General features: G+C 34.5%; 1 protein-coding gene and 1 pseudogene across 1 annotated transcript in view; both read right to left on the bottom strand.

Moving 5' to 3' along the window:
- Positions 1–12,688, bottom strand: part of LEKR1 (leucine, glutamate and lysine rich 1) — a 225,032-nt gene that overhangs the window by 63,142 nt on the left and 149,202 nt on the right. The window contains exon 7 of the mRNA XM_015131868.3: positions 2,643–2,724. Within this exon, the coding sequence (XP_014987354.3) occupies positions 2,643–2,724 (82 nt within the window). The remainder of the gene's footprint in view (positions 1–2,642; positions 2,725–12,688) is intronic.
- LOC100431063 (Krueppel-like factor 3 pseudogene) lies at positions 4,094–5,003 on the bottom strand (annotated as a pseudogene).

Raw genomic sequence — 12,688 nt, 5'->3', positions numbered from 1 at the left:
GAGGATTAAAAATTGAAGAAACCTGATTTCATAGCATATTCCAATTTCTGGAAGTCCAAAGAGGTTTGAGTGTACACAGGAAATCTTGAATTTACTAACAAATTGTATTAATATGTCAAATTTTTTGAATGAAATGTTTTGACTTCAAACTTATTACAAAAATGGCCAAGCCACAAATTTGACTCTAGCTTGACCTCCTGACCTCTGAGCAACCTGAGGCTTCGGCAGTCCCAGGCTTTGATCCTAAATGCCCACCCTCCCCAACTTAGTACTAGCAGTGAAGGAGAGTAGATAGAATATAGATGGAAGAGCTAGAGACAGGTAGCATAGAGAAAGGTCTCCAGCACTTGGAGCCATTTAAGTGGCTCTATCTTTCCTAATTTGCATTTCTAAAAATGGGCATTATGTCCATTTTTTAATTTTTAAGAACGTCTTGTATGTGTAGGAAACATCAGTTTTATAAACTGATAAAAACATCATCAGCATTTCTGCAATTATACAGCAACTTCCTACAGATAATTAGTTTGATGGACTTTAGGGGTGTATTTCTCCCTCCATCTCCAATCTACCCTGACTCTCACGATTTCTCAGCACAAATTATGTTAAAATTATAATAAACAGAAAATACCACAAAGCATGTGTTAATATTAAATGGGCAGGCTCCATGCACAGTCAGTCATTGCTTTACAACAGGGATACATTCCAAGAAATGTATCATTATGCAATTTTGCCATTGTGTGAACATCCTTGAGTGTACACAAACCAAGATGGTATAACCTACTACACACATAGGCTATATGATATAGCCTATTGTTCCTAGGCTACAAACCTATATAGAATGCTAATGTATTGAATAGTGTAGGTAATTGTAACACAATGGTAAGTATTTGCATATCTAAACATATCTGACCATAGAAAAGGTACAGTAAATATATGGTATTATAATCTTATAGGACCATCATTGTATACATGGTCTGTCACTGACCAAAATGTCATCATGCAGAACATGAATATACAAAGAATTCTGTGCAAACTTTTTCTGTAAAATATCAATTCATGTCACTACCAGTAAGTTTATTCCTTTTCTTCACTATGCTCATTTCTATGTTTAGCTTTCTTCACTTTATATGCTGAGTCTTGGTATGACAACAAATTCCCTCTTAGTTTAGTTGTGTGCTAGCACCATCTCCCTATGCCTAAACTGTGCCCTCTTCACTTCTTGAGCTCCAAGAAGCAATCATCACACAGTGGCTGGGGCCTGACTAGACTGCTCTCCACAAGAGACATTCACATGGCCAAACCCCTCCTTGATGTTATCAGAGGGAAAGCCACAACGATTTTTTTTTCTAGCAACCATCACCTTGTTTCTTTTTCATGATTTAAAAAAATCTCCCAAAAGGTTACTTCCTGGGCCTAGTGGGTCTTCTAAGGAACCCCATCCACCAATTCCTTCAACCCCAGCCATCTACACAGACAGCTGAACTACTGTACTTACTGTACTATTAACCACAGTGTTATAAAGTATGAATATTTTATTTTCCTTCCTTTTCAGAAACTATTTTGTTACAAATAATCCAAGTATACATTAATTTGATAGGGCATTTTTGGAATTTGTTCCTTCTTGTGTTCAGTATTTTATTAAACACATTGTTTTTAGGAGTAGTTCATGATCAACACAAACACTGGGTTGCTAAGCATTCTAAATATTTATATTTTTATGACGTTCATCCTTCTAAAATATAGGAACTGAAAATCACATATATCATAAAGTAAAAGAATCGGCTTACTTTTCAAAGATTATATACATACTATTTTAGTATTATAATTATAGATATACTATGTTTATGCTATAATTTTTGAAATTTCTGAAATGAAAGTAATTTTTACTTATTTATTTATTCATTTTGAGACAGGGTCTCACTCTGTCACCCAGGCTGGAGTGCAGTGGCATGATCATGGTTCACTGTAGCCTCAACTTTCCAGGCTTAGGTGATCTTCCCACCTCAGCCTCCCGAGTAGCTGGGACTACAGGTGTGTGCCAACACATTTGGATAATTTTTGTATTTTTTTGTGGAGACAAAGTTTCACCGTGTTGCCCAGGCTTAAAATTAATTTTTAAAAGAAATAGTGTTCTTGATTTTACATCATTTTCTTATCATGTGTTTTCCAATATTTCTTTCTCACTTATATCAAGCATAAGTACTTCAGCATTTCAAAGCTACTCAACTCTCTCTTTGAAGCTAAAATTAGTAATTTTGAGATGCAACTTCAATATTGTTTCTTGTGGAGAGATAATAAAGAAACAAAGATAAGAAAAAAGTTCAAAGACTGTTTCACATTAAGTTACTGCATTTGAACTATCAGGGAAAACTTTTATATATGGATAGGTAAGTTTCTTACTGAAAGAAATCCTCCATATATTTAAAAATATTTTACAGGTTCTTCAATATATAATCTAGGCCAGCAAAGTGGGCAAGAAAAGCAGCAGTAAACTATTACCCACACAAGTAAATCACTGCCAAAAGAATCACAGAGAACACACCATGGTCTTTATAATTCTTGTCATTTCTAATTCCTGCCATTTTGTGACACATCTACAGAGCACTGTTATCTTACAAGTTGTTTAATGTTCTTCATCTTACATAAGCATTTCTTTATAGTTGTCCATCTCTGTCACTGCCTTCTGAAGTTTTACTCCAAGTGCCTCTACTAGACATTGCAAATCTGAAATGACACAATGTATTTCATCTGATTAGTACATTTTAAGTGTCCAGATATTTTCATAGTGTAAACCATATTCTTTTAATGTTGCTAGTCAGCTCCTGAAGAATAAGGCAGCTGCTTACTCCACTTTGCCTGTATGTCCATATGCAACTTGTCATTGACTACTCAGCCCTCCCCATCCTAACACCCCACAGACTTAGTGGGTTTTGACAGGCCCAATTTGTTGGCCTCTTTCTGCCCCCAACACCATGCTGATTTTCAAACAGCTAATAGGCTAAATTTTACTAAAGTTTTCAAATGAAATATATGTAGCTGACAAACATAAGACTTTCTGATCATGTGTCTTGTTTCTAAAACATTTGATTGCCTGAGCTCACTTTTGTGGTCTGGAACTGAGAAGCATGGCTGAGTCTTCCTGCTAGAACTAAAACAGACAAATCATGTGCCAGGCTCACAGTAAAGAACGTGTTAACTCTGGGTAGCATCTAAAAGGCATTTTAGTGACTTTCAAAACCAAGAGAATACAAGCAGGAAACTGGCTTCCATAGAGTCTTTAACTGGGGAATGCAAGCAGTATTTGAGGATGATTATTCAAGCAGCCCCGTCTAACAAGTGTGTGAATGCAGAACTGAAACTATAGCAGAAAAAACAAATGGCTTGAATTATCTGAGTCCTTCCATTGTCCTGTGCGTGGAAACTGTGATCTGAACCCCAGCCCCAGTGACAGCCCTTGCTGGTACGCTTTTTGAGAGTAAGTTATAATGTAAAACAAACTGATAGACTGGTTTGTTTCTTCAGAAAAAAAATGTTCAAAACACTGGAGTTGTAAAATTTCTATGTTCCATCTGTTCAGGTGTTTCAGTGACATATTTCAATAGTAAACTTTAAAATCTTTATGCATCCATACAAATACATAAAACTATATAAATCTGCATTCTTAACTTTATTTTAAAAAGAGTTAGTTCCTTAAATTAGAAAATAAGTTCACCCTAAACGAATGTTTTAGTGTTTACCAGACATTTGTATAAACCTTTGTTTATCCAGTGCTTTTACATACATTAATTTTTGTTTTTTAGTTTACATGTTTTCTTGTTCTTATTACATTAAATATATCTATCTCTGAGAAGAGTTTGCTTAGCATCCCTAAAAGAAAGTTCTCATTTTTTAGGTCACCCATGGTAAAGAGAGGGAGGATTAGAGAGTATCTGCTACTGACCATATGGAAGTTTTGGATGATATAAATTCAGAGGATCAGACCAGCTGAATCAAAATTAAAATGTACATGTAAAAAATGTGTTAGATAATGGTGGGAGGATAGAGAAAGAGCCAGGTGAGTAGGGAGTCACGTTGAGGTGGGAGACAAAGGCATTCAGACTAGCATATGGCGTTTCCTATGGAAGGCAAGAGGGTCAGAACAGAAGCTGTGGTTACAGTCCAGGCACTAAAAAGATTTGACTCCAGTATGTTTTCAGAAATGTCTTGTTTATCAGACAGAGCAAACTTCCATATGCATCCATCCCATGTACATTTGTGTGCTCTTCTGTATGATTTCAAGTGGAAACTTTTAGTGTATACTTTGTTGCATATGTCATCTGTGTATCCTTTGCTTCCTTTGAGTTATCCACGGATTCCACCAGTAAAGGTCTCTTCCCAGGCTGCACTATGACCTAAGGGAGATTTTATTGCAACAATGCTTGTGGGTGGGCACTGAGTTCATTAAGGGGGGTGACATTTCTTCAGGATAATAATCTGTCCTCTGTGGTTTGATAACAGGTTCAATTTTTTTTTTCCTGTGGTATAGGCTTCTTATATGATTCAATTACAGGTACTTGCATGCTACTATTTGAATTTTCCATTTCCTCTAACAAGGAAACAATGAGAGGCTGCTGGAGGTAACTCATGTACATAAAGGGGCAGACCGTACCACCACCAGGCAGGATCCCCAGGCTCTGTATTCTGTGCCAGGAGAAGGCAGCTGCCATCACTGGTGGCATGGACAGTGGCACGCCAAAGGGCTGCATGCCCAGAGAAGGGAGTGAGTATTTTTCATTATGGGCTAGAAGAAGGCATGCTCAGCCCTGGAGAGCCTCTCCAGTTCAAGGATGGGAACTTCAGAGAGGAAGAATTCCCAGCCAAACGGGGTGAACTCCACTTGTTTACTGTGAGGTCTACTGGTTCCATCTGTATTCCGTGCAACAAGCCTTCCCAGGTCTGAAAAAACTTATTAGGTAATAGTGTAGAGTAGATGACCCATACTTGTTAGGTTTTATTGATTTCATATAATTTCATGTAGAGTCACAACTACTAAGAAAACTCTAAGGATCAGAGTAATTAACTTATCGAAGGTCACTCAGCTAGTTAAATCCCACAATTCAAACTCAGGTCTTCCTGATCCCAAAGTTCTTATCTCTCTCACACTTGAAATATAAACTCTTGAAATATAAAAGCTGCAAGAGAATATGATACTTGTCCATAAAAGTGTGGTAAGTGTGGCTACAAATCTATTACCATATTCCCAGAATCCTTAAAGAGGTATACTTAAGACAAATGAAAAGAATTACTTAAGAATGAAATATGTAGTAAACTGGTAGAATTTCTAACTCCAAAAGGTGGTTTAGATTTTAGTTTTAGAAAGTTTAAATATATATTATAGTTAATAAAAATATTAATACAATTATGGTGTTACTGTGACTGATTCTATGAGAAGATTTCATCAGAGAGAACAATCACACCTTACTATTAAATGGCCCCTGGTGCTTTTGTCAGGATATGATCCTAAACTAGATGAAGCATAGGTCTGAGCCCATATGATAAATTTTATGTTATTACTTCTAAATGCAGTTATAAATTAAAAGGAAGACTTATCTTAAAATGAACTTCAAAGAACTGGTACTTGATATGTGGATTTTATGCAGTTAATTTTCAATTACCTGAGAATTAGTAGAATAATAGACAGTAAAAATGGCAGCTAATTCAAAGCTTTGCTGTTCGGAATGAAATATACATCCTACTAGTTCACTATAGGTTCCTGTAGACTAGTCTGGTCCTTTTGTTTTTAGAAGCAGAGTGCCCAGTTCCTGTCCTTAATAAATAAAGAAACACAGGATAAGCTGCAGAGAGATTAAGCCACCTGCACAAAACAGCTCCTTCAGTTTCTGAGGCAAGGAGTTGTTGAATAAGTTATTGTTCTGCCCAGTCCTTCTCTATAAAGAAATTCGACTTTAATTTTCTGTCACTCAGCACGACATTGGATTGTGAGGCACAAGGCCCTAAATGCCCACAAAAATAAAGGAAGTCTTGGCTTTAAACACCATGCAGATGTAAGGCAGAACCCATGGAAACAATCCAAAATTTACAACAGCAAATTCTACTATGATGTGACTGTGTTCTTTGCAGATATTAAATAAGAAGTAAATGATTTTAAATGAACAAGACAAAAAGAGTTCTTAGCCTCTCTTCATATGAAGCCAGCTGTTTGCTGGATAGCATTACACAGGCATCAGATTTGGGATAATCAGTCATTTAAGAGAATCCTGCTATTCCTAAAGGATTCTAGAAACCACAAACATAAAAGGCATTCATAATTAGCTATTTTATAGGCTGACATGCAACTTTATAGTCACTTGGAGGACATATTAAGTTAGTATGATGTTTGAGAAAACAATAACTAAAACCTATATAGTGGAAAGATATTTCAAACTTAAAACTTACTGGATAAAGAAAATACAAAACATTTAAAAATCTGGTTCAAAGTGCTATATGGAGGAAAATGATTTCAAGTTAAAGTAGCATAATGGAAGAACAAGCAGGCAGATGAACTGGCACCCAGAGAACAGGGAAATTTTTTTTTTAAATGTAAAATAGAAGGCTGTACTTTTTTGTTTTAGAGGTAATTGAAGACAAGGAAAAACAAGAACTCAACACTGGTTGTGACAGGATAGTTTAAAGGTGTCATGCATGAGCTCTTTAGAGTGCCAGACTGCTTAATTTCAAATCCTGGCTCTGCTTCTTGTTAACTGTATGACTTTAGGCACTCCAGTTTCATTATCTGTAAAATAGTCACTATCATACAGGACTGTTGTGAGAATTAAATCACTTAATATATGGAAAGAAGGGGAATCGTTGCAGGTACATTGGGAGTAACACACACATGTTAGCTATTATCACTGGTGGTGGCATTAAGGCTACTCTTCCACTTCTGCCCTGAATCTCATCACTTCTTACCTTGAGGACATGTTGTTTTTGCACTTGGACCTGGTGTCACCAGTAGCTATCTTTGTATGGGGAGGAGTAAAAATGGAAATGTTAATTGTCTTTTCCTTCTTTAACAATCTATAGTGCAACTATGGCAAAATGTTAAAACTTGTTAAATATGGATGATAGGTACACACACATGTTGTATTATTCTATTTTTCTGTTAAAAAAATTTATAGGTATATTAATTAGAGAGGGGCGTTGCTGGCATGGTTCAAGGATGATAGCATGTTTTGTACTACAGAGTCTAATCGACTCTGTTTTATGTGCCCAAAGTACAGAAGAAAACAAACAAAAAAGGGCAAGAAAGCTTTTTGGAGGGTGGTGGGGAGATAAAGTTTGAAACAGCAATTAAAGACAACCCATTTGACTCCATGAAGAGGGAGCAGAAAAACTGAATTGCAGCTGGAGGTGAACACGGTAACAAGGAGGGTTGTCTGTTTTGTTTTGTTTTTAATATGGGTGAAACTGAGATGTTTAGTTTCATTTGGGAATGATCCATTCTAGACAGCATTTATGCTTGTGAATTTAATGTCTACCTTCTAACCTGCATCTTACATGTGAAAACATTATCTGTTTTGAAGGTGTTTTAAAAATTACACAAATCAGGTTAAACTACAAGTCTCATTTTAACTCTTATTCTTTTTAGTCAACATTATGTTTTTTCAGACCTATCCATGTAGTTACATGTAGATATGATTCATTCTGCTCTGACTGCTATATAATATTTCATCATGTGCACATACCACATTTTACTTATCCAGTCCCATAGTGATAGAACCTAGGTTACCTGAAACCTTGTCACCACAAATAATCCTGCAATGAAAGTTTTTTACCCAACTTCTTGTGTACTTATAGGACAGTTTGTCTGCAGTATGTCTCCAGGGCAGTATTAGGTACAAGTATGAGATCATGGGCATACACATAAATACTGCCAAATGGTTCCCAAAATGGAGGCGCTACCTTACATTCCTACCTCACTGAATAAAGGCTCCTGCTTTATAACATTCATTAGAAGCAGCTAATATTCATTAGAAACAGCTATTTTTCTAATTTTTGCCAATCTGAAGAATACAAAGTAGTGTTTTTGGCTTAACTTGCAGTTCTCTGCTTCCTATTGGAGCTGAGCACCTCACCTTATACTTCTTGGCCATTCATGACTCCCCTTTTATGATTTACCTTTTCCTCAGTCTCTTTTCTATCCATTCCAATTGAGCTTTCTTTTTCACTCCTCCACAGAAACAGCTCTTTTCAAGGTGATGAATGACGCTCTATATTGGCAATTTCAAAATTTAATTCTCTATTCTTATCAAATTCAAACATTATGCAGCATGTGACCCAGTTATTTTCTCTCTGTTGGCAATGCTCTGGCTATCTTCTCGGTTTCTATTGATTATTCTTATTCTTAGGTTCACTCTAAATTCTGGGAAGCACAAGGAGCTCAGTCCCTAGCCCTTTTCTCTACCTGCATTATCTCCCAAGATAATCTCATCTAGTTTCGTGGCTTCGAATAGCATCTATATATGGGTGTCTTCCATCATCATCATCATCACAGCTAATAAATATGGAATACTTACTATATACCAGGTACTATATCCTAAGTGCTTTACACTCATTGAATCCTTTCAGTGTAAACTTACTAGAATGTAAGTTTCACAAGAACAGGAACCTTATCTGTTATAGTCATAGTGCTTGAGATATGGAAGTTGCTTAAAAAATAATCATTGAAAGAATGAATAAAACTTTGCAGACTTTAGAAATAAGAGTGTCAGCAAACATGTTGAGAATTAAGTGCCTAAGATTAAAATACAGTACATGAAACAAAAACAGTTCTGCAGTTTTCATTGATACTATCTGGTATGTGTCTTGGCATTAAAATGTAACTTTCTTATTTGTTATTTTATTTCAATAGACACTTATTAAACACCTCCTCTATGTAGCTAGGTTTCATATTAGTTAGATTCAGTGTACAAATATAATTAAGATATATTTATTTGTCCTTATATAAATAATAAGTGCCTCATTTGGCCTTGGCGAATGATAAATTAATCTTTTAAATAACAAATTAATAACTCATTTAAACTAAAGTGTTTTATTTCTTCACTATTTTAAATTATTTTATTCACTGTTTAAATTATTTAAATTAAGTTTAAATTATTTTATTTAAATTATTTTATTATTAAAATACAATATTATTTTATCTGCTTAGATTCAGTGTATAAATATCATTAAGATATATTTGTCCCTATATAAATTACAATCAAGTGCCTCATTTGGCCTTGGTGAATGATAAATTAGTCTTTTAAATAACAAATTAATAACTCATTTAAACTAAAATCTGTTTTATTTTTTCACTATTTAAATTATTTTATTTATCTGTTTTATTTTTTCACTATTTTAAATTATTTATTTAGTTAGGTTAGTTAATTACATGATTGAAATTGTGAGATTTCTAATAAAATATAACTGACCTGAATAAACAAAATCAGTCTGCTGCATTAGATATAATTTATACATATATTATCATATGACAGTTTGATGAGCCCTTTACAAAAGTAATATCTCATTTAAAATTTTATAATGAGCATTCATAGTAAACCTTTGCACATGCAAAAATATATACCAATAATAGAAGAAATTCTTTAATAAGTACTTAACTATGTCAATATCAAATTAACATATTTTAACTTTAGCAAACATTTTTCAAAGTTCAAGTGGTAATACAGCCAGTTAGATAATTCATTTCATTTTAGGGTTTATATTTTAGAGGTTTAATTTACATCTATTTTGAAACAAGTATTCTTGAAGTACATTTAACATTTCCTGCATTATCCCAGAAGGGACTAAAATAGTATATGGAGATTTTATAAATCAGATGCTAGAATAGATGTGGATATATAATTTAAAAGATGCAATTCAATACAGATGTAGTTACATTAAAATCAGAAAATTATTTTGCTGTGTGTAGGGACAGAAGGGGAGAGGGGATTAAATCGAGCTAAGGAGATAATCAGAATGTTTAAAATTTATAAATGAATTACATTCTAATATTAACGACCAACACTTTTACTTCAGAATTGTTCATGCAAAAAATGCTTCTAAGTTTCTACTGTATTTTTTTATCTGAACATTAAAACAACCCAATATAACATGAAGATAATTATAATTTATAGGGACTTATAAAATATGATAAATTATGAAAGGATAAGAAAGGAATTTTAAAATTCTAGTTTGTGTGTGTGTGTGTATGTATGTTTATCATGATTATATTATTTAACCACTCTAGACTGGCAAAATGAATATAATACTTTACCTATAACATAGGAATAATACTGATGGATTTAGAAACTTTTCTGAGTTTTAAAGCAGTATTTTGTTGTTTCAAATTTTGCATAAAATCACACAATCACACGTATTTATAAGTTATAACAAGATTTTTCAAGACCACAAAATGGATATGGACAGCCTAGAGTAAACAAAGTAGGAAGGGACACGGACCTACAATGAAATCAACAGAATATTAGCTGAAAACATTTAGGGAATAAAGAAGAAAAGACGTAGGGTTAATAATAAAGTAAATTAATAAATAAAAGAGAAGTTTAGATCTAATAATATTTAGGACATTTTCCAATAGTGTTATATAACTACATAAACATCAACTTCTTTTAATGAATCAGTGTATTTCATAATCAGAGATCATGCTTACAGAGATTCCTGCATGCAGGGCTAATTCTGTGCAAAACTGAAGGCGATGGAGTGTATCTTTAGACACCCAGAGTATGGACTCTTCTTTCTGCACACTTTTTCTCTGTGCTAGGATGGCAGTAAAATAGGCAAAAGACAAGGAGTTTTCTCCTTATCTTCTAAAGAGTCTTTTCATGCTACAAAACTACTCTGAACTAATTGCAGTCTTAAGAATTAATTCTACAGCACAATTACATAATATAAAAGTAAAAAGCAACAAAACAACACAAACATGTTTTACAGTTTTATGACTAAAGGAATTCTAAGGCAATACCCAGAGATATGTAAAAATTTAATTATGACGATGTTTATTGTAATATTTTAATAAAAAGAGTGAGAACAACTATCTAATAATAGGGTAAGATCAAATAAATTATGATTAATCCAAACAACAGAATACTTTGAATATTTTTGACTTGGAAAGATTTCATAACAGAGAGAATGGGGGGGGGAAGGGTAGGGATAATAAAACTCTTTTATCCCAATTTTATAAAAATATATATTCAAAAAATAAAGTCTAGAAGGATCCACATCAAATGTTTATAATTCTATCTGAAAGTTGGAATTTCCTAATCAATAGTGAACATGACTTATTTTGGTAAGGGAAAACAAAAAAACCATCATATTGAAGCAGCCTAATACTAAACATACTCATACCCATCTTATAACTCATCTTGTAAGCCATCATCAGGTGTCCACTTTCCTCTAGACCTCTCTGCCTTCCCCACATAAAAGCTTATGTTTACTATCAGGCAGGCTGGAAGTGGCCTGATACAGTAGGTCACTCTGAAGCATATATTAATGATAACAATGTATATGCTTTGGTGCTCCTAGGCAGTGGAAATCTGGCAGTAAAGTTCCGGAATCAGGTCCCAGTTCTGCTGATTAGTAGTTGTGTAGCCCTCGGCAAATGACTGAACTCCTCTAGGCCTTAGTAATTTCATTTGTAAACTGGAGATAATAAAAGTGCTTAACCCAGGAGGGTGATAGTAAGGGGGTACCTATGGCTGACATATTTCAAGTGGTATGTGAATGTCAGCTGCTATTTAGATTATAGTAGGAAATCTACCTGAACTCATAGGAATTATTATTTTAATGATGTTAAAATAGTACCAGTGATTAGCTAGTGGGAGAGAGATGTTAGAGATGCTGCCAAGAGGTAAGAGACATTGGACCACAGGGTGGGAGTATGGGGAGAGATCATTAATTCCTCATTTAGACAGTGTCACTATTATTCATGCTGTCAGCCCATAATGTGGATGATCTGTAAATGTCCATGAGCAGCAGGTATGTTCTGTGCCTGGGTGAGTCCATGTGTAAAAGAGTGTCTGTGTGTGTAGGGAGGGTGTGCCCATGTAGGTGTTAGGGAATGGGCAGATTAAAGCTCCTTTCTATTCACTGCTTAGCTGAGGTTTCCCTGAGGATGAATCACGCTTAGTATAGAAGCCATGTATGACAGAGAAGACAGAACATTTATCATAGTTGTTCCTGATCAAGCCTAGTGTTAATCATATGACAGATGCCTAATAAATATTGCTGAATGACTAAATAAATTGGAAACTGGTATCTGAATGAGCAGGAGGAGACTTAATATTGGGATGGGATGATATAGACATCTCAGGCTACAAGTATATATAATGGGAGAAAGAATGAAAGGGGAAAACTATCTGAGAGAGGTGAATTTAGGAAATCAGGCAAAGATCAGAACCCATAGAATTTAAAAAATGAGGTCTAAAATTTATTCCCAAGGTCCTACGGCACAGTTAAAGAAAAGGCAAATAAAGTGATAGGGCTAAAATCTAGCCTTAGAATAAGAAAATGATGTTGGAGGTAAAGAACAAGGAGAGAAGGTTGCAATGGCAAAAATGAAAAATGACCAGAGATTGAACCAGAATTATAGCTATCTCAAAGGAGAGAAAGGAGTCTCAGAGGAATGACATCCATTATACGGAGTAGATGCCTATGA

The sequence above is a fragment of the Macaca mulatta genome, chromosome 2 (genome assembly GCF_049350105.2).
Source record: "Macaca mulatta isolate MMU2019108-1 chromosome 2, T2T-MMU8v2.0, whole genome shotgun sequence".
In the NCBI taxonomy this organism is placed as follows: domain Eukaryota; kingdom Metazoa; phylum Chordata; class Mammalia; order Primates; family Cercopithecidae; genus Macaca; species Macaca mulatta.
This window is presented reverse-complemented; position numbering and strand designations above follow the sequence as displayed.